The 26,777-nt window shown below is 47.9% G+C and overlaps 1 protein-coding gene across 2 annotated transcripts in view; it reads left to right on the plus strand.

Annotated features, from left to right (window-relative positions):
* Positions 1-221: 221 nt before the first annotated feature.
* ATP10A (ATPase phospholipid transporting 10A (putative)) overlaps positions 222-26,777 on the plus strand; it is a 184,258-nt gene continuing 157,702 nt past the window's right edge. The window contains exon 1 of one of the 2 annotated variants that reach the window (XM_073011982.1): positions 222-1,143. In XM_073011982.1, the coding sequence (XP_072868083.1) occupies positions 698-1,143 (446 nt within the window). In that variant the 5' untranslated portion in view covers positions 222-697. The remainder of the gene's footprint in view (positions 1,144-26,777) is intronic. The other variant, XM_008017346.3, reaches the window with a different exon arrangement.

Raw genomic sequence — 26,777 nt, forward strand, 5'->3', positions numbered from 1 at the left:
GTCTCAGAGGCAACGCGGAATCGCCCTTCCCGGGGCTCTCCAGGAGCAGAGGTCCTACGTAAAAAAGACTTTAAAAATTGGAGCACTGGATGCCATGGCTCCTTTGGATTTTGATTCCAGTTGATCCCCGGAGTAGGGTCCTAACCGGGGTCTCCCAGGTCGTTTCGCCGTCCAGGATGAAGCAGATCTGGCCCCTGGAAGGGCGCGCGGGCGCTTGAGGACGGCGGCGCCTTTTCTCGCGCTTCGCGGTTTCCTCTCTCCTACTGCAGCCAGCGCGCGTTTGCAGTGTTTTGGGACCGAACTGATGCTTCTGGGAAACGAAACTAAACCTCTCTGAAGTTTCCAGCTCGGGCTTTTTTTGTTTCCCGCTATCCGGCGTGGCCCAGTCCGGGCGCGGAGCGAGGGCGGGGCCGTGGCCACCGCGGCGGAAACGACCCGGGCCGGGGGCGGGCGGCGCGGACAAGGGGGCCCTGTGCGGCACCCGCCCAGCCTGCGCCCTGGGGACTGCGGCCGGGCGGCGGGGCTGGACGGGAGTGGACGGGGCTGGGCGCGGGCCGGGCGCGCTGAACGCGGTCTCCGTGCGTCCCGCAGGCGGGGAGCTCGCACCGCCGCGCCGGGGCAGCGAGTGATGATCACCTAAGAGGCCGGCGCAGGCGGGCGTGAGCGGCGGAGGAGCTGAGCGCGGCGACACGCGGCCATGGAGCGGGAACCGGCGGGGACCGAGGAGCCCGGGCCTCCGGGACGGCGGCGGCGCCGGGAGGGCAGGACGCGCACGGTGCGCTCCAACCTGCTGCCGCCCCCGGGCGCCGAGGACCCTGCGGCTGGCGCGGCCAAGGGCGAGCGGCGGCGGCGCGGGTGCGCCCAGCACCTGGCCGACAACCGGCTCAAGACCACCAAGTACACGCTGCTGTCCTTCCTGCCCAAGAACCTGTTCGAGCAGTTCCACCGCCCGGCCAACGTATACTTTGTCTTCATCGCGCTGCTCAACTTCGTGCCGGCGGTGAACGCCTTCCAGCCCGGCCTGGCGCTGGCGCCGGTGCTCTTCATCCTGGCCATCACGGCCTTCAGGGACCTATGGGAGGACTACTGCCGCCACCGCTCCGACCACAAGATCAACCACCTGGGCTGCCTGGTCTTCAGCAGGTGAGTCGGGCGGGCGGGCGGGCGAGCGCTGAGTGGCCCGAGGCAGGGCGCCCCGGGAACTTGGTGTTGGGCGCGGTGATTGGCAGGGGCTGGGTGCTTGGAGGGCAGCTCCACTCAGGGTGGAGGGCCCGGCTGCGCGGGACCTGGTGCCAACCGAAGCCACAGCGCCGCCAAGGCCCCTCTGCGCCCCGGCCGCGGCTAAAGGGATGCCCTGGATGCGGGGACGCGTGGGGAATCCCCTGTCACTCCGTGTCGGAGTCAGAATGATCCCAGGGCTAGAAACCGACGGCTGGGCATCCTCATCCACAGCCGCCCCCATCTGAAGTGAAAGGCAGGGAAAGCCAGCCTGGCCCCCTGGCCTGAAGTCCCTGCCTCAGTCCTCGGCCGGGCACAGTGGTCTGGGAACAGCCGGCACCAAGTCCCTGCCTCAGTCCTCGGCCGGGCACAGTGGTCTGGGAACAGCCGGCAGCGGACAGTAGAGCTCAGTCTGATAACAGCTCGGCTCAGACAGCAGCAAAGTGAAACTGCTGCCAAGTCCTGATGTGCCTGGCACAGCTCAGGTACCAGGGCAGGGAAAATAACAGCAGTGGTCATCCTCCACTGTGAGCCATGAGCCGCCAGCCAGGCACCGCCCAATAGCTGCCTGCCTAATTTTCTTCATCTTAACTTGCTTCCTCCAGGGAAGAGGCTGTGGGGGGTTTGTGAGCCCTGCTACAGGCAGTACCGGGGTGACCCTGCGATGGACCTCTCCTGCTCTTCCCTCCGAGTTTTAGAGTCTCAGGCGGGCCTGTCCAGAGGCCTGCAGCCTTTCCAGCCTTTATGCTCTCCACCCCAAGAGAGCCCTTGGTAGATCCATCTTGGAGCTGTGTCCAGCAGCCTGGACCACCTCAAGACCCTGTCCCTGAGAAACGTTGGTTGTCTTAGCTTTCCTCCAAAGCTCAGCCCATCGCTACCTCCTGCCTCACGTTGCTTGGCCCCGGTACAGGGACTGAGATGGGCTTCTGAATAGAACATTAGCGGTATCTGGCTTCCACCATGCATGGGGAGACCCTAGGAAGCCCTATTCCCTCTTAGTGGCAGATTGTTCCCCTAAAAGAGGAGGGTCACAGTGGTTCTTGCCTCTTAGAGGCAGGCATTCATGAATGCATTAGACACAGGCATTCAGGGCTTGGATGAAGCCATGGATGCTGCCCCTGTAGCTGAATGCCTTTCTCCCTCCCAGCAACACTGCAGTGGTTATGCTCCATATTTATGTAAACAGAGTAAACGGGTTCAGAGAAGTTAAGTAAACCTGCCCAGTGTCACACAGCAGCAAGGTCGTGGTACTCAGATTTGACCCAGGTCTTCCCGACTGCACAGCTTTCCGAATATTTCTGTGCTCGTGTGAAACTTTTCTAACAGTCACTGGAGGCGCTTGTGAAAATTACAGTTTTCCAAAGTGTCTCACTCAGCAGGCCTGGGATTGAGCCCAGGAATGTATTAGATTAGTGTGCAGGTGACTCTTATATGATGGCTCACACTTTCAGAAACACCTCTCTGCCTGCTCCCAAGCCTTGCCCTTTGGCCAGTCAGCAAGCGTCACTGTCATTAGAGCGGGCTGTGGGATTTCCTGGCACCTGTTCACCAGAAGCCTGAGCAGGGACAAGAGTGGCACCCCTTACACAAATGCCCTCAGTGTCCCCCGCGTGAGGCCTCCACCACATAGCCCTGTTGGGGCTCAACAGTTTTAAGTCTTTGCACAGATACCACTTCCTGTTATTACTGAGCCCGTAACTCCTGTAGCCTCCTTTATAGAAATACTTATGCCTCAAGAGAAATATAGTTTATTTTCGGTTGGCATAGTGTTTTGAACCCATTATGTCACTTGATCCTTACAGTAACTATCACACCCATCTTGCAGATGAGGAAACTGAGGCTGGGATCTAAAAGCTATTCTCTTGCCTCTATGACCTTGTAAGGCTTCATGGGACTTTGAAACTTCAGCTTCCACTTAGACTACACCCATATACGTCCCCGTCCCCTTCCACTCTGCCCTTGACTCCAGGCATCCTAACTCTCCCTCAGACTCTGTCTTTTTCCCTAGCGAAGGAACTGCCAGTGTTTTTCATTTACTTCCCAGCTGCCTTGAGGACAGTGGCCCCAATGCCCCATTTCTGTTTATTGTTCCCTGGGAAGGCAGGTCAAATTCTTCCAGTCCCAGAAAGGCTGTAAGAGGTGGTGCCAGGCCCTGGGAATAGAAGGAGGAGGAGGCTGGTTTCACCCAGAGTTTACTGTAGGGACAGATGGCACCGTAGGGCATGTCTACCAGGTGAAGTCCTGGATGGGGCTCCCAGCCCTGAGATGCAGGCTCCATGTCAGGTGAGGCCTCCCAGCGCAGGACAAGAGTCAGGGACGGTGGTGTGAGGCCAGGAAAATGTTGCCAAGCAAGGTGGGGCAGAGGCCCAGTGCTGCAGTGAGAGATCGGGGGCGGGGGGTTGACAGGGTCATGGCACAGAGCTAGAGAACAGGTTCTAGGGTACACTGGGGTGAAGCATCGACATGAAGCCCTGGCTCTCAGGACCTGGCACCCAGACAGCACAGAGGAGCCAAGGAAATGACTTCTTGTCAGGCCAAGGTCTGTGCAGTGCCTTTGGTTGACTGCAGAGAAGATCAGAAGCAGGACTGTGAACTGTCTAGGTCTGTTTTGTGTGGTGCCTCCTCCAAGTGTTGCTGCTCTAGCTGCTGTGTATAGGAGTGTCGGTCCAAGCATGCAACGCGTCGTTCACGGAGAGTATGAGCAGACTGTAGCTAGAAGTCTTACCTGCTGCCACTGTCCCAGAAGTGACTTCTTGGACATTCCCTTGTATGTGGATGTGCAGCCTGTAGTGTGTCATCATCTATGTTATTATTTATGTGCTGTTTTTCAGTGACACCATCCTTGGGCCCCTTTCTGTGAGAATCCCCTATGGAGCCTGTTAGAAATGTAGCTTCCTAGGCCAGGGTGCTTGAGAAGCAGTGCTCTGTTTCCTCCTTCTGAACCCATTTTCTCCTAATGGATCTCACACGCTATTTAGGAAAACCCTCGTGAGCCACACTCAGCAGGATGGAGGAGCGCTGGGCGATTCTGGGGGTTAGGTCCTGCCTGTGGTGCCTGTGGAGGGGAAGGGTCATCCAGCATCACTAGGCTGTGGTCCAGTGGGATGAGGAGGGTGTGGGAAGCCCCTCTGGTCATATGGACCTCGGTGTTGGCTAAGGCCATTCAGAGAAGCCATCTTCCCACAGCCCCAGGTGGGAAGAAAGGGGCTCCCTGCGCTTGAGACCCTGCCACTCAGGGAGCCCTGGTGAGAGTCTGGGCTGATGTCTCTCCGGCTTTCGTGTGGGGCTCAGACTTCCCGTGAGCTGACATCGGTGTCCAGCACTGAGTGTGCAGCTGGAACAGGGTGCGTATCCCTGGGGGCTGAGGGCTGAGGGGGCAGCAGAGCAACCTGGGGCTCTTGCTGGGCCGGGCTGGAGGAGGAGAGGGGAAGGAGAAGGGCACAGGGATTCAGCCCAGGCTGGGAGGGTGGCGGGCCGTTCTGCAGGCAGGAAGCAGAGATCTCCTATCAGAGGAAGACTGTGTGCCTTGCAGAAAGCACTCTCATCCACCTCTTCCACAGCAGTGTTGAGGGGGAAACCTTCAATCAGCAGACCTGGCGGCCTGCTCCCAGAAATGGAGTGTGCCTGGCAAGGGTGCTGCTGGAGGAGGACCTGGGCCAGTGACCTCCTCTCTCCCCCAAAGCCTGCCTGGGCTATTGTTATCTTTTTTTTTCAATTTTCTCCCTTTTGCTTATATGTCCATTGTGATGACTTGAATATAACCTTATTGACACCTTTCAGTGTCTGTCTCCAGGATGATGTAACCAGCAGTGTTTCTGCAGGAAATAACCGGAGGCAACTTTTCCCTGAATCTTCTGGGCTCTGTGCTTGGGTCTGAGGGCGGTGTCTTAGTGTCTTTCCGTCATCTTTTGGGAAACAGGTAGTCAGGAGGTGTTCTCTGCTTATTTTGGAATTACCCTACTTTTGGTCTCTTCCCCTCACTCTGATTTTCACTCCATTTTCCCAGTCCACCAGGGTTATTTATCCAACCTGTGTCCCCTGCCCTTCATGCTTTGTTGTTTCGGAAAAGCTGAGCAGATGAGATGGTGAGATTCTCACTGAACAAAGTCCACCTTTTGTTTTATTTTCTGCCGGGGCTTTTGTTTCTCTTGTCTCCCCTCTCCCACTCCTCCTCCGTGCCTCTTTCCCTTCCCTTCCAGGTGAGCCTCGTGTCTTCCTCTGCAGCATCCTTGGCTCTTTCGGGGCATATTCCCTCCATCCCTCCCTCTTAATGCAACAAGAGGCCAGCATTCAACACATCTTTCCCCTGGGAAGCACAGCATCTCTGTCATTTGAGTAAAAGGTTTGCAAAAGCAGAGACACCAGGACAAGACCCAGGAGTTAGGAACGCGCAGGGACTATGCCAGTTCTTCTTAAGCAGGGTTGACATTCCTGTAGGTAAGTTAGAGCACTGGGCGCTTGCGGAATATTATTTCAACATTGCCATTCACATGTTTGTTGGAAATAGTTTTTGGTACCTGTTACATGTCATATATTACTGGGCTCATGAGGTCACGTTGCAGTGGAAAAAGAACGTTTCTTTTCCGAAAACCTTGGTTGCCATCCAAAGGCAGGCTGGTTCGTGAGGCAGTTCTTTTTCTGCTTGTTAATATGAGCCAAATGTTGTATATGCACAATTCCTTTTCATCCTCCCAACGATCATGTCATTTCCACATCCCCATTCCACAGATGAGGAAACTGAGGCTTCAAGGTTCAATAGCTTGCCTAAGGTCACGCTCTTAGGGGATGGCAGTACCGTGATTTGAGCCCAGATCTACACTGCTCTGATCCCGTGTTCACAGTTATTACCTTACTTGCTATTCCCACCCCAAGAACAACAGGCCTCATTAAAATAATTATTCTAGAAAATTTCACATACATAGAAATGTGCACATGTAGCAAACCGCCATGTACCATCATCCAGTTTCAACAATTAGCAACTCATGGCTAACATTATTTTATCTGTATTCCCACCTACTCCCTCCTCCTCTGTCATTCTGATGCAAATTCCAGACATCATGACATTTTGCCTGTAAATGCATTGGTATTTGTCTTTAGAAAAGCATGACTCTTCTTAAAACGAAACTGTAAATACCATTATCATACCTAAAAAAAAATTATTATTTTTAAGACAGAGTCTTGCTCTGTTGCCTAGGCTGGAGTGCAGTGGCATGATCACGGCTCACTGCAGCTTCCATCTCTTGGCCTCAAGTGACCCTCCTGCCTCAGCCTCCTGAGTAGCTGGGACCACAGGTGCACACCACCACACCTGGCTAATTTTTCTTAAAAATTTCATAGAGATAAGGTCTCACTGTGTTGCCCAGGCTGGTCTCCAACTCCCGAGATCCAGCTGTCTTCCATCCCAAAGGGCTGGGATGACAAGCCTGAGCCAGTGCGCCGGGCTGCTTTCCTAATATTGTTAAATACTCAGTCTGTGTTCACATCTCCACTTGTCCCATAAATGGGATGTGTGCATTTCAATGTGCACGTTTGAATTAGTGATAAATAAGGCCTACTCAGCAAGTGGCTGATAAATGTTTTAAGTCTCTTTTAATCTATAGACTTTTCCCCCAGAAAACTCTATATTCTCTTTCTTTTTTCCCCTTGCAATTTATTTTGAAGAAATTGGGTTATTTGTCCTGTGGGGTTTTCCAGGGCCTGAATACTGCTGATGACTTCTGTGTGGTTTCAGGTAACATGTTCTTTTCTACTGTAATTCCTGTGAGTTGGTAGGCGGGCCGCACACTTCCTCAGCGTTTCATCAGGCTCAGGTTTGAATTTTTGTTGTTGTTGTTGTTTTGGTCTCCGCATTCGTAGGTGGTGTTCTGCACTTCCATTAGGAGACACGTGTGCTCACTTGTCTTTTTGTGATGTTGACAGTCATTGATGATCATTGCCTATATCCATTGATTTATTAGAGGGTGCAAAATGGTGGTGTCCTAATTTATGATAGGAAATACTTTTATAAAGAGACACTTCCCCTCATCTACTACCTGGTTTTGCAGTGGTCCAGCCTATATAGTAAAAGAGAAATAAGTGCTTGATATTGGATCACTAACATCTTCTAACGCTAACTGTATTTTAGTCCATTCTCAGGTTGCTATGAAGAAATATCCGAGACTGGGTAATTTATAAAGTAAACAGGTTTAACTGACTCACAGTTCTGCATGGATGGGGAGGCCTCAGGAAACTTACAATCATGGCAGAAGGCACCTTTTCACAGGGTGGCAGGAGACAGAATGAGTGCCAGCAGGGGAAATGCCAGACACTTATAAAACCATCAGATCTCGGGAGACTCACTCATTATCATGAGAATGGCATGGAGAAAACCGCCCCCATGATTCAGTTACCTCCACCTGGTCCTGCCCTTGACACGTGGGGATTATTACAATTCGAGGTGAGTTTTGGGTGGGGACAGAGAGCCAGACCGTATCAGTAACCAATTAGCTTTCTAAAATTCTTAAACTTTCTACTTTGAAATCGTTTTAGACTTAACAGAAAAGTTACAAAAATAGTACAGATGCACAGATGCATACCCCTTACCCACGTTCTTTTAATTTGAACATTTAACTGCACTATAATTTTCAAAAACCAAGAAAATAACATGAATACAAAACTATTCACTAAGTCACATTCTTTATTTAGATCTAAACGGTTTTCCATTAATGCATTTGTAAGTTTTGGTCAGTATGTTTACGTGTTGGTCTTGTGTCCTGTCACCTGGATAACTCACTTATTATATCTAATAATTGTTTGGTGGCTTCCTTAGCCTTTTTTATATAGAACCATTCATCAGTAATCAGAGATAGTTTTACGTATTCCCTTTTAACCTGATATCTTACATTTCTTTTTCTTGCCTGATCACCCTGCCTAGAAGCTCCAGTATAATGTTGAATAGGAATGGCAAAAATGGATATCCTCCTCTTGTTACTGATCTTAGGGGGAAAGCATTCTCTTTTGCCATTGAGTATGATGCTAGCTGTGTGTGTGTGTGTGTGTGTGTGTGTGTTTTAACCAATATCGAGATTTCAAGCTGTGGGATTTTATAGATGCTCTTTATCAGGTTGAGGAATTTCCCTTTTGTTTCTACTTTATTGAGTGTTTTTGTATCATGAAAGGATTTTGGATTTTGCCAAAGGCTTTTCCTATGTCTGTTGCAATGATCATGTGGCTTTTATGTGTAGTTCAATTAATATGACATATACTCACTGATGGATTTTCAAATGTTAAACCAATCTTGCATTCCTGGGATAAAACTTACGTGGTCATGGTGTGTACAATCTGCTGTTATATTTTGCTGGATTCCATTGACTAGAATGTGTTGGAGAATTTTGTGTTTGAATTCATATGTGATATTTGGGATTGGGGGCAGTGTGTGTGTCTTTGTCTGGTTTTGATATCAGAAAAGTACTGCATTGGTCCCATAGAATGAGTTGGGGAGTGTTTCCATTATTTGTGTTTCCACTATTTTCTTTTTTCTTTGAGATGGAGTTTCACTCTTGTTGCCCAGGCTGGAGTGCAATGGGGCGAGCTCAGCTCACTGCAACCTCCGCCTCCCCAGTTCAAGCGATTCTCCTGCCTCAGCCTCCGAGTAGCTGGGATTACAGGCACACATCACAACGCCTGGCTAATTTTTGTATTTTTCTAGTAGAGACCGGCTTTCACCATGTTGATCAGGCTGGCATCGAACTCCTGACTTCAGGTGTTCCATCCTCCTCAGCCTCCCAAAGTGCTGGGATTACAAGCGTGAGCCACCACGCCTGGCCTATTTTCTTTTTTGGAAGATTTTGTGAAGATTTGGTATTAATTCTTCATTAAATGCTTGGAATAATTCACCATTGAAGATAGCTTCAGTCTGAGCCTGGGCTTTTCTTTGTGCGGAGTTTTAAAAATTACTATTGCAACCCATTTACTTGTTATGAGTCTGCTGAGATTTACTTTCTTCTCAAGTCGGTTGTGATAGTTGTATCTTTCTAGGAAGTTGTCCATTTCATTGAGTTACATAATTTGTTGTAGAGTTGCTGATGGTATGCGCTTGTAATCCTATTTCCATGAAGTCTGTAGTAATTATTGTGATGTGGTCTAATAGCGATTTTCTTTCCCCCCATTCCTTCTCTATTATTAACTAGAATTCTTAGAACAGCTGCTTTTCTTTCTCATTGATTAGTATACTCCATGACTGATGTCATTGTAGTCTAATGGAAATTTGTTTTATTCTGGGGATGATCAGTGAATATGAATGTAATTGATCCTTTTGCTCACACTGTTCCAGCTGTGGCTTTTGGGAGCTCTTTCAGGCTGGCTCTCCTGTCCTTCACAGGCCCCAGCCTTTCTTCTTTCTTGACTCTCCCTTACTCTCTGACTACATGGGATGTTCCGGGCTCATCTATTTTGGCTGCCCCAGCTCTAGAATCAACCACTTCTCCTGCGGGCTATATAACTTTTCTTAAAAAAATATTATTATGAATTTGTGGATTTAAATATAATTTATTGGTTTTGGTTCATTGTAGTTATTATTGTAATTGATTTCTTTGGTCAGTAGGAACCAATCAAGTTGTCTCCCGAGTCTTTTTTTCTTTTCTGAGACAGAGTCTCACTCTGTTGCCCAGGCTGGAGTGCACTGGTGCAATTATAGCTCACTGGAACCACAAGTCGTCTTGTTTTTGGTTGTTTTGTTTTGTTTTAGCTGATTCTTTTGGATTCCACCAGGTCTTACTATTTTTAATGCAGTTCTTCTGTACCTTTCAGTGGCCTTTGAAGCCCCACCTATCTGTTCCCAGGTGCTATCCCATGGCCTGCATGGTGCTCATTTAATGGTCATTCATTGTGATGATTGTCAATTCTCAGGTTCCATCCTTCCTGCAAGGTAGTGGTCAGGGGTCTCATCTGGGGGGGAGTACTTCCTTTTTGATGTGTTGGCAGACATTTAACAATCACAGTGACTGGCAGTGTCCCTGGCACTGGTACTCATAGCCGGGGTTGCTGGTTGATATGTGATGCCCCCAACTGCCTTTCCGAAAGGCCAGTCAGGCCTTCACCGAGAAGCATGTTTGGAAGAACCTTTTAAAGACAGGGCTTCCCCACGTTTTGGGAAGGTTGAGAAGGGGCAGGGTGACTGTTAGACTCCTGCTGGTCACAACGTGGTGCTCCAGCTTCTTGTTGAACTCCTGCAGCAGGGGAGCCCACTGTGCACCTTTGTATAAAACTCACCTTGCCATATTTAGCACAGTGACAGAACTTACAGGAAATATGAAGAGCTATTTTGATTTCTGCTTTTTTAGAAGACTCTTAGCCTGACTTTCTATGTTTACTTGTTTTGCATTTTCCCGGAGTGCAGTTTGTACGAATTACCCTGCACATACCTTGTGGTTATTTTTCCACTGGGGATACTATATTTTGGAATACTTTGCCTACCAAACTATTTTTATTAGGCAATTAAGAATTTTTATCCTCATTTTAAGTTAGAGACAATGAAAACGCCCTTGTAGGGCCTAAATGAAAACTTTTCCTTTGTCCTCTGAATGTTTGCTGGAAATCAATTGACAAAAGTCAGATTAATAAGAGAAAAGGCATGCACATTTATTAACATGCATAGCACAGAAGAATTGTAGGAGAATGATTGCCCAATCTCAGTGGAGTATGGAGAGTTATATACCCTCTTTCTTAGGAGAAAGGGAGATGGGAAGTGGGGATGATTTTAGGGGAGCAGTAAATGGGTTTTAGGGGAATTCACTGTGCTTGAAGAACACAGCAGAGTCTGGGCCACAGTCTTTCAGGCCTGCAGAGCACACAGTGGTTTGTGACAAAAACCTGTCCAGCTGTGTTGACAGACTTCAGTTTTTCTTCCCACAATATGAATTCAGTTAATAGAAACTTGTTTTCCTCTTTGGAGTGTCTGGATTTTAGGGAGAGAAGGGAACTTCAGAGAAGTTCATCTTGGGCTTTGGGTGAGACAGAGGATTGAGAGGTGGGGTTGGGGGGGTGGTTAGAGAGCCACTGAGGAGTCTTCCGTTCAGCACGTCAAAGTGCCATATTTTGGGGTATTGGTTCCTGAGCCCCAACACCCTCAATGAGGTCAGACCCTTGCCAGCAGTTGGATGCTAGGCAGAATGCATTTCTCTTCATCCCAGTGTTCTCATTTAAATTGGAGGGAGGATGGCATTCAATAGGAGAGAGGATAACATTACTTTGGAGGGAGGATGGCATTTAACAGGAGGGAGGATAGAGAGAGGATGGCATTAAATTGGAGGGAGGGTGGCATCAAATTGGAGAGAGGATAACATTAAATTGGAAGGAGGGTGGCATTCAACAGGAGGGAGAATGGCATTTAATTAGAGGGAGGGGAAGAGAAAGGATAGCAGCCTCTGGTGTGCTGTGAGGAATACGTGAAATAATGCGATGCCAGGCAGGCAGGTAAGAATTTGAAAAGGTTAGTTGCAACTCATTATTATTACTGTTACTACTGCTATCATTATTACTACTAAGATCTTTTGATCAAAATAAACTTCCTCAGTTTTTAAAATTTCTAAAATAGTTTTATTTTTAAAGATGAGGTCTTGCAATATTGCCCAGGCTGGTCTCGAACTCCTGGCCTCAAGCAATCCTCCCACCTCAAGCCTCCCAAAATACTGGGACCACACCTGGCCTGTCCACATTGCTAAGACACTGAGTTGTACCTCCAAGCCTAAAGAACTTTAGGTGTCATTTAGCTGTGTACTTGTACCATGAGTAAATGGACAGCTTTTGGAAAGAATTTTGAAATACTGGGAATAGATCCGACCCCCATTGAGAATTTTAAGCACCACCAAGGATCCAGAGATACCCTCTATTGGCGCAAATGTCTTCTGAGAAATGTACCTCACTAGAAGCAGCACTCTGGGGAAATGGTAAAATTAAAGCATTCTTTGTTTAAATGACAATGTGGCGTATATTGTAAATGAAATTGGATTTGATAATAACCTTTTTGGAGGAAGGTTTGTTTTGAAAACATAAAATGAGTTAAATTCATTGGCTCATTTAATGATGTATTTGATTCATTTTTGCTTATCAACAGTTATAACAATTAAAAAAAAAAAAACCTAAAGTGAGTATTGGTTTTCAAAAGGAAATTCAACCTGTGGCAGGAATGGAGAACCTTGGAACAAACGCCTCCATGCGAGTCTTCTCAGAAAGGAGCTTAGTGGGTGCTTTGGAGGCCCGTGAGCTTTTGCATAGTAGGGAACTTCAGATCCGCGCAGGGGTCTGCCGTATTTCTGTTTCAGCATCAGATTTGCCTCTTGTACAGGCATCTAGGACTTTTCTAGAAAGGTCCTGGGGTGCGAACGGACCTCAGCGTGGGCCAGGCCAGGCCTGACAAGGCTTCCTCCCCGAGTTCGGCGGAGTCCCCGAGAGATCCCTACTCATCCCTCCCCAGCCTCTGTCTGCTTTGCTTCCCCCAAGAAGTGATGTTTGGCATGGAAACTACTGCTTCTAAAAGAATCCAGCACACGAGGGGTTAACGAAACGGCAGGAAACCGGAGCTGTCACCGCACATTTGAACTGAGTCATTTGCAGAGTTTGAAACATTTCACTACTATGGTGTCCTGCCTTTTGTTTTTGTATACTTCTAACAACAGTTTAAAAAGTCAGGGGCAGGAAAGGTAAATGTAGCTTCCAAGTTCCATCCTTTGTTCAGATGTGACCCTGGAGTCCTTAGGTGCTCTGTGCAGGAGGGGAGGTGAGCGCGGCCGGTCCTGGGGGGCGGTGGGCGTGGTCTCGCCCTGCCCGGGCCGCGGAGTGAGTCACCGGGGCGGGGGATGGGGGGAGGGAGGGAGGAAGGAGCAGCGCTGGGTCCGCTGCAGCCGGGCGCCCTACGGTTCCAGTTCTCCAAAACTGGCCGCCGCGTAGGATGGCGCCTGGGGACTCGCCTCGCCTGTGGGCTGGCCCCCAGGGTGTGGCCACATCGCTTTTTCTGGGCCTTTCCCTCCAGGGCTCGGCTGAGGCGGTAGCAGACACAGCCGGGGCCTCTCCTGCTGCTTTTTGCCAAGTTGGAAATCAGTTTTGTTTCAGTTACAAAACGCATCCACACCGTCTGTCTCGGTCATCTCCAGTGCTGCACGGTGGCCCACGAGCATGGCTGACTCCGAAAACCAAGAGCATTGTGAGAGGAAAGACGAGGCAGGGCGAGAGCGAGCTGGGGAGGCCCCTGTCCTGCTGGGTGCCCCCCGCTGACTCTGCCTCTCTCTGAACAAACCAACCATTTTTTGAACATAACTCAAAGCGATGTTTTCCAGAATGTCTCATATACATAATGGGCTACAATTGTTCACCTTCACTGAACAGTTTCAAAATATACGTGGCATGTAATTATTTTCTCAAAAAGGGTAATCTTATCGACCTGCATGATTTAATTATATTTAGTTATGTATGCCTTGTCCTTCATAATTAATTGGTAGAAACCTAGGTAATGATATTTCATAGTGCCATCGTTATCACTGTCATTATTTTATTTATTCATTTTGCCAGGACACACTTTAGTCAAACCAGATGTGTGTGTCTTTTCCCGGCATTTAACTCTCATTGTGACTTGCATTGTAATATTTTCCATGTACACATTTCTTTTTTTTTTTTTTTGGAAAGAAAATCATTGCTTTTAAGCAGGATGGAAAGTTTGATTCATTCCGTAGAAGCCTGGTTGCTGCCTGTGGTCTTTCACATCCACGGGGAGCATGTTTGGGGGCCAGGAGGCCACGCTGACAGAGACCCTCAGGTTCTCTCTCGCATGGAGGTGAGAGCCAGAGTTGAGCTCAGTCCTGCAGCTGCACCTCGCTGCTCCTTGATCACGGTTCAATTCCTCCGTTTCTGGTCTTTTGCTCTATTTCTCCTTTCAGTTTCCTATCCTGTGTTAATTTCTCTGTAAAGCGTCTGGCCAGACTTAATGGGAATTCTTTCATAATGCGCCCTTGGGACTTGGAGAACTCATAGAAGGAGGGAGGGTGGTGTCTGTCATTCTTGGCTCTGTTCCCAACTACTGCAAGCAGTGACATCTTAAGTCAGTTCCTGCTTATTCAGTCCTGCACTAAGGATGTCTTTTTATTTTCTGTTTTCTGGTGCTTTGACATCTGGAGCCTTGCTGCCTCCTGAGGGACAGGCCCTCCCAGGGCTAGATAATTCCTAGAGATAGCAAGCAGCATTGTTGCAGCATGCCTTCCGTGTGCAAGCCACCCAATCCAACGTCCACACCCTTGGCCCCCTCCATGTTTCATCCACTGTGCACCTGCTCTCATCACCCCAGGTCCAGTCACCAGGGGACAGCCCTTTGTCCCAGGGTCCACCGAGAGGTTATTCCAACTAATGGATTCTACGCCTGCTTACCCACTTTCTCCTGTTCTTTCCCATGGAAGGCACAGAAAAGACTCTCCCTCATCTCGCCCCAGTCTTTGCCTCCTAGGACCCTGGTCTCCTCTATGTTGCCCCTCCCACAGCAGTAGGTGTGGCCAGCTCCTTCTCTGGAGGACTCTGAGTAACAAATCCTCTTTTCAATGGCAGTCCTCTCCTGACCTGTCAGCCCCACAGTGTTTGAATAATAATAGAACTTAAATTGTAAAACACTGCTGGAGCTACTGCCCTCGTTAGGTCCCATGAGAAAGGGGAATGCAAGTCGGCTGCAGTTAAGTTCACTAATCAGCTGATGATGCTTAGCTACCTTAACTGCAGCCGTTTCTAATTCCCCGTTCTCATGGAAAAAGATGGGGAGATTATTCTGGAGTGAATCGTGGGCCCCGTGTAATCACAAGTCTGTAAAAGTGGAAGAAGAGCGGGCAGAGAGATCCAATATGAATACTACTTAATTTGCCATTGTCGGCTTTGAAAGTGGAGGACCTAGAGTCAAGGAGTGTGGGCAGCCTCTAGGAGCTGGAAAATGAAGGAAACATTCTCTCCCACAGCCCTACTGAAACCATTGTTTTGACCCAGTAAGACCCATGTCAGATTGACCTCCAGAATTGTGAAATGACAAATTTGTTTAGCTGGTGCAGTGGCACAAGCCTCTAGCCCCAGCTCCTCAGGAGGCTGAGGCAGGAGGATCACTTGAGACCAGGAGACTGAGGCTGCACTGAGCTGCGATTGCGCTACTGCACTCCAGCCTGGGCAAGACCCTATCTCTATAAAATAAAATAAATTAAATAAAACTCCCCAAATTTGTGTTACTTCAAGCCACTGAGTTGTCATAATTTGTTGCAGCAGCGGGAAGCTAATACACGTGTTCACAGCGGAGTCTAACAGATACCATGTTTTTTGTTTGTTTGTTTAGCATCCTCATTTTACAGATGATTTAAAAAAAAACTTTTTAGAGGCCAGGTCTTGCTATGTTGCCAGGCTGGTCTTGAACTTCTGGCCCTCACACAGTCCTGCCTCAGCCTCCCAAGTAGCTGGGAATACAGGCTCTCTCTGCCATGCCTGGCGGAAACCACCTTCTTAACTACAGCTTTTTGTGTGTTAATATTGATTAAGATCATTTCAGTTAAAAAATGGCTGTAGGCCAGGTGTGGTGGCTCACATCTGTAATCCTAGCACTTTGGGAGGCCAAGGTGGGTGGATCACTTGAGCTCAGGAGTTGGAGACCAGCCTGGACAACATGGCGAAACCTCATCCCTACAAAAAAATATGAAAAATTAGCTGGACATAGTGGTGCATGCCTGCAGTCCCAGCTGTTTGGGGGGCTGAGATTGCTGAGCACAGAAGGTCGAGAGTGCTGTGAGATGTGGTTATGGTTGCACCACTGCACTCCAGCCCAGGTGACACAGTGAGACTCTGTCTCAAAACAAACAAACAAACAAACAAAAAAAAGCCTGTAGCTGTTTCAATTAGCTAGGAATATGCAGAATAGCTCCAAATTGCTTGGTGGGATCATGAAGACCCCATGACCTCCAAAGATCATGATACGGTGGAAAAAAGGTGCTTTTTTTTTTTATTGTTGTTCAAATACTTAGTGATAAAACTTCACATATTTCTCCAGCACCGTGTACTTGCCGGAATTGTTTTGAACTTATGTGGTACCATTCCTAGCTAGCTCTGTGAGGTGCTTATAAATCCTTCATTGTTCCTGTGAGGAAATGGGAACCCAGAGAGGGAGGTTTCAGTCCAAAAGGGGCAGAGCTTGGGAGCAGAACAGGTGGCCCTGGGGCTCTGGGGTCCCAAGGGATGTTACTCAGGGCCACTGGCTGAGTGCCTGCGCGTGCTGCCCAGTCAGAGCCTCCTGTGTCCATTTGATCTTTGACATGTGTGTGGATGAGATCAAGTTGTTTAAATATTTCTGGCTTTTGAGAAAGTGCCTAACACCAGATAGTTATCCTGATAAAAGCCAATACCCAGAATTTAACAAGGATAGCTGACAAAGACGCTGTACAGATGCTTTTTAGAAAAATGTATGTTATTGATCCTTTTTAGTGTAGCTGGTTCATTACAGCCACAGTCTTCACATGTTTTTGATCTCACACCTCTACCAGTAAAAAGTGGGCATGTGCATCCAATGTGGGTGGGTGTGTATTTGTTTATAAATTATAGGCATGTGATGCATAAATATCTTACATTTATTGAAACATACAAAATATACATAAAAAGAAAATAAACCCCAATTACAAACAAAGGTGGTCATATTTTTCTGCACCCCTGTGATGGTGTGTGTTTGTGTGTATGGGCCCAGAGCATCTTCCAAGAGCTTTATGTTGTGATGTCGTTTGAGATCCCTGAAGGAACCCTGCATGTGTCAGGCACATGTCAGGCTAGCTGATTCTCCTGCTGTCTCTTTTATCCAGGGATATTTGGGAAGTCTCAAAGAACGCCCAGCAGCCTGGGGCCACGCGGTCTGCTTGCATACCAGGGATGGGCCCTTCTGTGCTACGGGTGTCAGTTCTGAAGGCCGAGGCATGAGGCGTGGGGTGTCCTGACTCCTCCACTTCCTGGAAGTGGAGCACGTGCTGACCCGGGGCTTGCCACTGTCACACTGAGCTGCCGAGCTGTGTTCCACTGGCACACACAGCCTTATAACCTTAAGCGTGTTCTTTCTTGTGCTTTACTTTTAGAAAATTGTTTTACTGTGGTGAAATATACATCACATACAATTAGCCACTTAACCCTTTTAAGTGTGCAGTTCAGTGGAATTCAATACCTTCACCTTGTGGTGACCATCACCGCCACCCTCTCCAACACTCTTCATCCTCCCAAATGGAAACTTTGTGCCTGTGAAACACTAACTCTCCCTTCCCCCACGCCCAGCCCCTGGCAACAGTCGTTCAGCATTCCACCTCTAGGAAGCGGACTGCCCTGGGTGTCTCATGTGAGCGGAATCACGCAGTGCTTGTCCTTTAGTGACCAGCTTATTTCACTCAGCATCCTGCCCTCAAGGCTCGTCTGTGTTGTAGCGTGTGCCAGAGCCGCCTTTTTGAGACGGACCCCATTCCATTGCATGAATCCATCACCACATCTTGTTTATCCATTCATCTGTTAATGGAGCCTTGGGCGCTTCCACTTTTAGCTACTGTGAACGGTGTTGCTGTGAACATGGGGGTACCGGTGTCTGTTTGAGTATCTTGCCCTTTTCGTCCATGGAGACATTCTGCATGGATTCCCGGACAGCTTCGTTGGGGTGATACCTAGGGCAGCATGCACCCTGAGGACCCTCCCACGGTCGCATTTGTGCTGCTCTCAGGACCTCTACGGAAGTGGCCCCTTAACTCACAGTGCTGCTGCTGCCAGTGGAGAGGTGTCGGGCCCTGGCTGGCTGTTTACTCCCCTCCCTGCAGCACTCTGGCCAGGGAGCCCAGGAGAGTTGCTGTCAGCATGGGCGGGGTCAGGTGCCCTGTCTGTGGTCTTGTTGCTTAGATGTCATCTCACACTTTCTCTCAAGCTTGACGCTCCTTGTAAGGTCCTGCTCTCTGGTGACAGGGACGTGACTGTGAGCTCGAGGCACAGTATGTGAAACAGTTCCGGGGAGGCTCAGTGTGTATGTTGGTGGAGGTGGCCGGGCCTCATCACAGTCAACCTCAGCCATCACCCAGGTGGTGTCTGACACGCGTGCGCACACACACACACACGAACGGTCCATGCTGATTTCCTGATTCTGAAGGCTTCACTTGGTCTTCTTGGCCTTTTGTTGAATATGTCACTGCCACCTTTCTTTAATACATTCAGTCTGTGTCCCTTGTGAGTGCCCAGATTCCTGGCAGTCAGCAGTGAGAAGCTGCTGCCGGCGCTCCCTGCAGTTCCGGAGAGGCACCAGCTCTGTGAGAGGCGAGGTCTTGCTTGGTGAGTGTCCACCTCGTCACACTTTCTCCCGGTATTTGGTAGGGGTTTGTGGAGAACCACTTTCTCCTGGTGTTTGGTAGGAGTTTATGGAAAACCTTTTCATTCTTCCCTTTGCTATGGCCCTTGTTCAGGCCGGTGCCCCTTGAGTAAAATTGGAGGCGTAAAGTGACTGGGGACGGGAGGGACAGGGGGAACACCATGCCTGAAACCTGTCATTTAAGACAAGCTGAAGCCACCTCATGTGCCTCCCAGGTTGTGGTACAGGGTGCCAGCTCCCTTCTTGTCTCATTTTGCAGACGGAGGCTAAGCGTGTCCCCAGACGGCAAGCCACAGGGTCCACAAGACCTGACTGTTTGGCAGCTGGTGCACGGCCAGGTCTTCTCTCCCCACTGCTTGCCCACTGCAGCCTCTCGGAGTGGTCCAGGCAGGAGGGGCAGGAGCCCTCTTCTTCCTCTGCCACTCAGGGTGCATGGGGCGGGCAGGAGGATCAGACGGGGGGCTGCACCCTGAGTAAGTGCTTGTTCTCCCTACATTTTAAAAGCTCACAGGAAAATGGAGAACTTTTTTGAAAGAAAACAATTTCAATTATTTGATTTACTTTGGATTACCTGGGCAATTAATATCCCTTTATTTTAAAATGTGACCTCATAAAATCAAATAGACTAGGAACATGGTGATAAAATAGAAAAATATCTGTTAAACTTCCTCAGTTTAGGAAGACCCATAAAATTCCCTTTTACTTGCCTTGTAATTTAACCTGAGGTTGCAGTTTACGAGTCCTCCCTTTCGAAGAGGCTCCAGCTGGCAAAGATATGCGGTGGAGAGAAACGCATGACCTGTTCCCTCAGGGTCCCTTCTGCTGAATGGCAGATTCTCCTCCCGTCTTTATGAAAATGTTCAGGTTGCAATGTTGTGGCACACACCTCTCGTAAATAACAAATACATGAGCAAAGTGTATGACAGAGGTGTGTTTTAATACCTGTGTGCGTTGTGGCCTTGTATCATTTGTTTCTGAAATTTTGACGCCTTCATGTTCTTGAGGTGACGGTAAAATCAGGTGATATCTCTATTTGATTTATCTCGAACACAAGTATCCAGTGTGGTGGGCGCTGTCTCAGTTTTGGCTGTGGGTAATACTGTCATTTCAGACAAGTACTCTGAAACAGCTCTGCGAGACCACGGGAAGCAGGAAATCGGCTAAAAGGGAAACTCCAGCCCTTCCAGTGCCTGGTCCGTGTTCTTGAACTTAGTTTCTTGTGTTAACTGGAAAGCACATCCAAAAATAGCTCCTAGAGTTAGTGGGGTCTGTGGCGGGAGCTGTGGGCATGGCGTGATTTTCCCAGATAGCTCAGATGGGAGTTTCCCTGTGGCAGCCAAAAGTCTGTCTTTATACTGGGACCAGTTCTCCTCAAATATCCCCAACGGACCTTTTCTACTCTGGATGCCTGGATAAACTCTGAGTAGATGGAGTCTGGGAGGGGTGTTGGAAGAAGCTGTATTCACTCGTAGATGTCTAAGGGCTCTGAGCCTGTGTGCTGCTTTTGCTGTGGTTGGTGTAGGATGCAAATGATGAATTCCTGCAGCACAGCGAGGAGTAACTCTTTTCTGCACCAAGTCTGGGCTCTGGTTTGGGAAAATCTATCATCCTGTCTATATAGAAGCACAGTTCAGCCAGATTCCTGGAGAATTTATGATGCTCCCCAGTCCCTGTTTAAATCACATCTGTCTCTCTCCACTTGCACTGAGGAGTTTCCTTCCATCTCTGAACTTTGACATCTGTGGAGGTGTGCTCCCGGAAGCCTCTGCACACACTGATGTGGGTTTGGGTGGGTATAGGTGGAGTGCCGAGGTCACACCCCGGGACGGTGGGGGTTGGGGGTAGAGGGTGGGCCTGCTGCTCCCAGGGTTCATGGCAACCGTCTGGTGCCGGGGAGGAGGCACATGAAGTAACTGCACTGGACATGAGTTTAGCTTAATGTCATGCCAACTGTTGGCACCTCCTGGCAGCCATTCAGAACAATAGGTTTTGAAATTCTGGATAATGGCGGGTGATCATTTTGATATTTAAGTAAGCCTGCGTGGCCAGGCACCATTGTAATCCCAGCACTTTGGGAGTCTGAGATAGGAGGATTTCTTGAGGCCAGAAGTTTGAGAACAGCTTGGGCAACATAGTGAGATCTCGTTTCTATAAAATATATATATATAAATAGCCAGGTGTGGTGATGTGCATCTGTAGTGCCAGCGGCTTTGGAGGCTGAGGTGGGAGGACTGCTTGAGCCCAGGAGTTCAAGGTTGCAGTGAGCTATGATTGTGCCACTGCACTTCAGCCTGGGTGACAGACAGAGTGAGATTCTGTCTTAAAAAAAAGAAAAGTCTGCTTGATTATGGAGTCCAAGACGTTTACCTGTCCATACAATCAGAGATAATATTTATGACCGAGGCCTAAAAGACTCTTGACATATTCATTCTGTTCATCCTAGTATGAAAATCATTTGGCTCCTATAGAAATATCCCCTCAAATACAAGGAAATAGAAAACCGTGTTTTATTTTCTAGGCAGTGCACGGAAACATGGTAGAAAAATTTAAAAACAGGGGCTTCTGGTTTTAGAACAAGATGGTGTAGATTTATTTTTCCCTGCTCCTCCCTGTGATTACAGTAAATAATTCGACAGGCAACAGTAAAAGGACACTGAAAACTAAAAGCAGGCAGACTGACTGGGGCTTCAGGACATGAAGGGTATCAACACCGTGAGTCCCTGGACTTCTGTTTTATCTCCCATATCCTTCCAGCCTGGGCACAGGAAGGCCTGTAACCAGAACCGCCAACAGGTATAGAGGAAACAAAATAAAGCAAAACCAAAAGGCTCTGTCAGGCCAAAGGGGAAGCTCAGTGAGACCTAGTGGGAGCCCAAGGCCTGCTCCACACCCAAGCCACCAGTGGGCAGCCTGATATCGTTGTGTGGAACACTCCCTATCCAGTGGCTCCAAGAGACCCAGGCCCAGGGCTTTTGCCCACCTACCCACACCACAGCAACAGGTGGCCCAGGGAGCTGCCTTCACTCCTCTATACAGAGCATTTACAAAAAGCCGACAACCAATTTCACAGTTAAGGGTGAAAGACTGATTCTACAAAACCAAAACCAAAACCTTTTACAACTGAAAAATGAGCTCATTACAATGACAGGATACAAGATCCATGGCTATGAATTGACTGCATTTCTGTATCCCCACAATGGACCAGTGAAAACTGAAATCACAAACATAATACCATTTACAGTTGCACCTAGAAAATGAAATACTTACATATAAATTTCACAGTGTTCATATAGGATGCAGGATGAGCATTACAAAATGCTGATGAAAAATATCAAAGAACATCTGAATAAATGGAGAGACTTCCCATGTTCATGGATCGGAGACATAAACCTAAAAGTGAGTTGGTTTTCTCTATAATTATCTGTTAAAAATATGTAGATTTAACATAACTCCTATCAAAACCTCAGCAACGTTTTTTGTAGACATAGACAAGCTTATTCTACGTGGAAAAATACAGGTCCAAAAATATCCAGAAGTTTTCTCAAAAAGAATAATGAAGTGGAAGCACTCACTTTTCCCAATATTAAAGCTTACTGTGGAGCTGCAGAATTTACGATAGTGTGGGATCAGCAAAGGAAGGGCACATATGTAATGAACCAGAGTGAAGAATCCAGAAATAAGTCCCAACAGATAGGCCCCATTAGTTTTGGACAATCAGTTCAATGGAGGAAGTTTAGTTTTCCAATAAATGGTGTGGGAGCAATTCGACATCCATTAGAAAAAACAAAACCTGAACCTCACAAACCTCATATAAAAATTAACTTGTTAAAGAGTATAGATTTAAACGTAACATGATAAAACTTCTAAAAGAAAACATAGAACATGTTGGGGATCTAAGACTAGACAAAGAGTTCATAGACTTGACACCAAAAGCATGATCCTTTGCTGTGGGAAAGACCAAATGAACGAGAGTAGACAAATTCCAGACTTAGAGTATTTGCAGATCACATCCCCGACACAACACTAATGTCTAGAATATGTAAAGAACTCTCAAAATCGGACATTAACAAAACAACGAATCCCGTTTTGAAATGGGCAAGACATGAGACATTCACTGAAGAAGGTACACAGATGGGAAGTAAGCACATGAAAAGATGTTCAACATCTTTACAAAACAGGGAAGTGCAAATTAAAGCCACTCAGAGATACCACTGCACATCTGTCAGAATGGCACAAATAAAAAAGTGATACCACCAAACGCTGCTGAGGGTGTGAGAAACGGGGTCTCTCCTACATTGCTGTGGGAATGTAAAACACACCCACTCTGGAAAAATAGTCCCTTCACAAAACTAAAAACAGAATTGTCATATGATCCACCAGGTGCACTCCTGAGCATTTGCCCCAGATAAATGAGAACTTATTTTCACAGAGAACCTTTGCAGAAATATTCATCGCAGCTTTTTTAAAGTATATATATATAATAACCCAACACTGGAAACAACCTAGACATTCCTCAAAAGGTGAGTAGTTAAAGAAACTGTGATCCATCCATACGGTGGAATACTAGTCAGTAGTAAAAAGGAACAGACTGTTGATAAACACAGCGACTTGCATGGGCTTCAAGGAGATTTTGGTGAATGGAAAAAACTTAGGAGCTAAATGGTAAGAATTAGGAACAGAAAGAAGGGAACAGCGGACGCTGGAGTCTACCTGAGGGTAGAGGGTGAGAGGAGAAAGAGGAGCAGAAAAGATAACTGTTGGGTACTAGGCTTAATACCTGGGTGATGAAATAATCTGTACAACAAACCCCTATAACGTGAGTTTACCTATGGAACAAACCTTCACATGTGCATGGGTTGGTTAGCTATGTAACAAACCCCCAAACCTAAAATAAAAGTTAAGAAAACCTAATTTCGAAAGGATATTTACTGCATGATCCCACTTATAGAACATTTGTGAAATAACATACTTAGGGGGATGGGGGGCAACTTAGTGTTTGCCAGGGGTTAGGGATGCAGGAGGGGTGGGCGTGGCCCCCGAGAGATAGCATGAGGGGCCTTGTCCCCTGGGTACCGTCTTGATTGTGTGTGGATACTATTTTGGTTGTGGTTGGTTGAGAAATTGCACAGATGCACACGTGCACACACACATGCACACGAATGCACTTAAAGCTAGAGAAATCTGAATATGCTCTGTTGGCTGTACCAATGTCAATTTCCCAGTTTTGATTTTGTCCTCTGGTTTTGGGGTGTGGTAGCCTTAGGGGAGGCTGGATGAAGGGTGCGTGGGACCTCCCTGTACATTTCTTTGCAACTTCCTATGAATCTATAATTATTCCAAAATAAAAACCTTAAAATATGACCATTGAGTTATTAATGGTAATGAGCCAGTATAAGAAGAAGACACCGAAATTCGGTGTGCCCAGCGCACACGTTGCCCAGGTGGGGCTCCTGCCAACAGAGTGCCCGGCGGTGGGAATGTGAGGCTTTCGGGACCCGGCACGCTCTGCAGAGCAGGAGAGAGGATGAGCCTGCTGCCTTGCCAAGGAGGGCTAGTGTAGATTTACCCTCTTTCCAGCAGAGATGAAGATCTTGGTCAACGGCGTCTCTCACGGGTGTGAGGATACACGTTAAGATTTATGAGTAACTTGAGGGCGAGTGGGAGGATGTTGCTTTTTTTCCCCGGACCTGTCCTCCAAGGAGGCTTGGCTCTCTAGTTACAAAGGGTACATAAAATGCTCTCGATGATTAGTTACATTAACTCCTGGAAATACCAAAAGTACTTTATTTTAATGTACTTCTTCTTGTAGTTATGAACAATTTGGATAATGAGAGTTGGAAGGGATGTGCTGATGCACATACGCTGGAGTTACTTATTATCACTGCCTTGACCCTCGGAATATCACAGCCCTTCACCTGTGACACTGGAGTTTAGACTGGAGCTAAGGTGTAGCCAGTGTCGTCTAGACAGAATGGGTATTGGATACAAGCCCGCTGTTAAGTCATTGCTGTCCCCTAGGTAAACATGCCTTTGTAACACATTTATGAGAAATGGACGCCATAGAGAAATAAATACTACACGGCGATGGGATATTCCTGAATGAACCAGCTTGCGGTTAGACGCATCACTCCACCAGACAAGTTTACAGTGAACTCGGGGCAGGTGTCTTGCAGTCATATGGGAAGACGAGGAAGCTCTCAATAGGAAATGCTTCTGCAAACACACCGCTCGCTCACCATAAAGAAAGGCTGCTTCTAACATTGCAGTAGTACCCTGGAGTACAGCCCGTCCTTTCCCCATTTTCTCAGGGGACATAAGTGCTAAGGAAGTGCCACATGCGATGTCATCATCAAGCGCCACAACTCTCAAAGGGCTGCTTCTCTTAAAAAGCCCCAAGGGACTCTGTTGCAGAGTGAGTTTAAAGATGCAGAAAATCAAAACTTGATCTGCACTTGAGTAATAACACTCAGTTGCTGGATTACTGAAATGTGATTCTAGGATGGAGATTAAAGGGCGACACCTCAGCTCCCAGCCAAGCCCTGAGGCCCCTGGACTTTCATACTAACAGTGTGGTTAGGGAGGTTGCCAAGGGTGGCTTTGCTGGGAATGTGAAGGTGTCACTGTCACGTTGCTGGGCATAGGCAAGGCACTTGGAATGGACAGCCCCAGAGCTTTCACACCTGTCTCCCTGAAGGAATCTAAGGGTTGGGCAGACACCTAGGGTGCCAGGTGCAGGCAAGTCCTGGGTGAGATGGGCGGTATATTCCAAAGTGTGTTAGGCCTCCTAGGTTCTTATTTCTGAGTAATAAGCACGTCTTTTCTTTCCTTTTCTTTTCTTTTTTTTTCTTTTCTTTTCAGATAGAGTTTTGCTCTGTCACCCAGGCTGGAGTACAGTGGCACGATCTCGGATCACTGCAAGCTCCGCCTCCCAGGTTCACGCCATTCTCCTGCCTCAGCCTCCCCAGCAGCTGGGACTAAAGGTGCCCGCCACCACGCCTGGCTAATTTTTTTGGTATTTTTAGTAGAGACTGGGTTTCACCATGTTAGCCAGGATGGTCTCGATCTCCTGACCTTGTGATCCACCCACCTCGGCCTCCCAAAGCGCTGGGATTACAGACATGAGCCATCATGCCCGGCCATAATAAGCACTTATTTGAGTGTGTTGGCTTCACATAGAAAAATCAAAGCATCACAATTTCTGTTATGTTCAAATCCGGCCAACAAGTGCTGTCCAGACAGGGTATGGACTGCTCCTACCTGTCATCATCATTGCTCTCCACATTGGATGCTGTTTCATTTTTAATAAAATGTATTAAAGTTAAAAATCCCAGGATACGCTAGTTTTTCGTAAAACAATGAACCTTGTACATTAATTATGCAAACCAGCTCCGTGGCCCGGAGCCCTGGCAGCTCAGCTGTCCCTCGTCCATCCTCCACACTGCCAAGGGGCAGTGAGAGGCTCCAGCATACCTTCCTTCTAAGAGCACTGTCGCCGGGTCAGCCCTCCCCATCTGTCCTCCCCACTGCCCGGCTCCCCTTCCACCAGAGCCTGCCGCATGCTGCTGAACAGTTTCCCCGTCTGTTAGCCCAGAGCCTCCCCCATGCCCTCGAGCTGTTTCCCAGGACCCTGCCAGCCAGCACAAAGCAGGAAGGTGCCTTTCGGGCAGTTTGCTGTTTGTGGACATGCCTGCCTTCTGGTCCCTTACCCAGTGGCGCTCGTTCGAGTTAGATGGGAAATCCTCTGAGGGCTGAAAGACGCTTTTGGCTTTGATCTTCAGGTCCGCAGGACCAGTCAGCATCAATATCTACTACATGGAAAGCCCTAGGCTTGTGTGTCCTGCAGCCTCGAAACTTCCTGCCCTGTGACCACCATCTCTGCATTTCTCCCTCTCCCTGCCCCGGGAGCCTCCTTTCTACTCTGTCCAGGCGTTTGAGATTGTTTGTTAGAGTGAGATCACGCGGCATCTCTGTGTCTGGCTTATTTCACTTCAAGTCCTTCAGGTTCATCCAGGTCATTGCAAATGGCAGGATTTCCTTCTTTTTAAAGGCTGCATGGTATTCAATTGTATGTATATACAATTTTCTTTATCCATTCATTCCTCAGTGACTTAGGTTGCTTCCATATCCTGGTTCTTTTGAATAATGCTGTTGTGAACCCTGTTGAAGGGGCAGGTAGGAAAAATAAGTCTCAAAATCTAAT

This window comes from Chlorocebus sabaeus, chromosome 26 (genome assembly GCF_047675955.1).
Source record: "Chlorocebus sabaeus isolate Y175 chromosome 26, mChlSab1.0.hap1, whole genome shotgun sequence".
In the NCBI taxonomy this organism is placed as follows: Eukaryota; Metazoa; Chordata; class Mammalia; order Primates; family Cercopithecidae; genus Chlorocebus; species Chlorocebus sabaeus.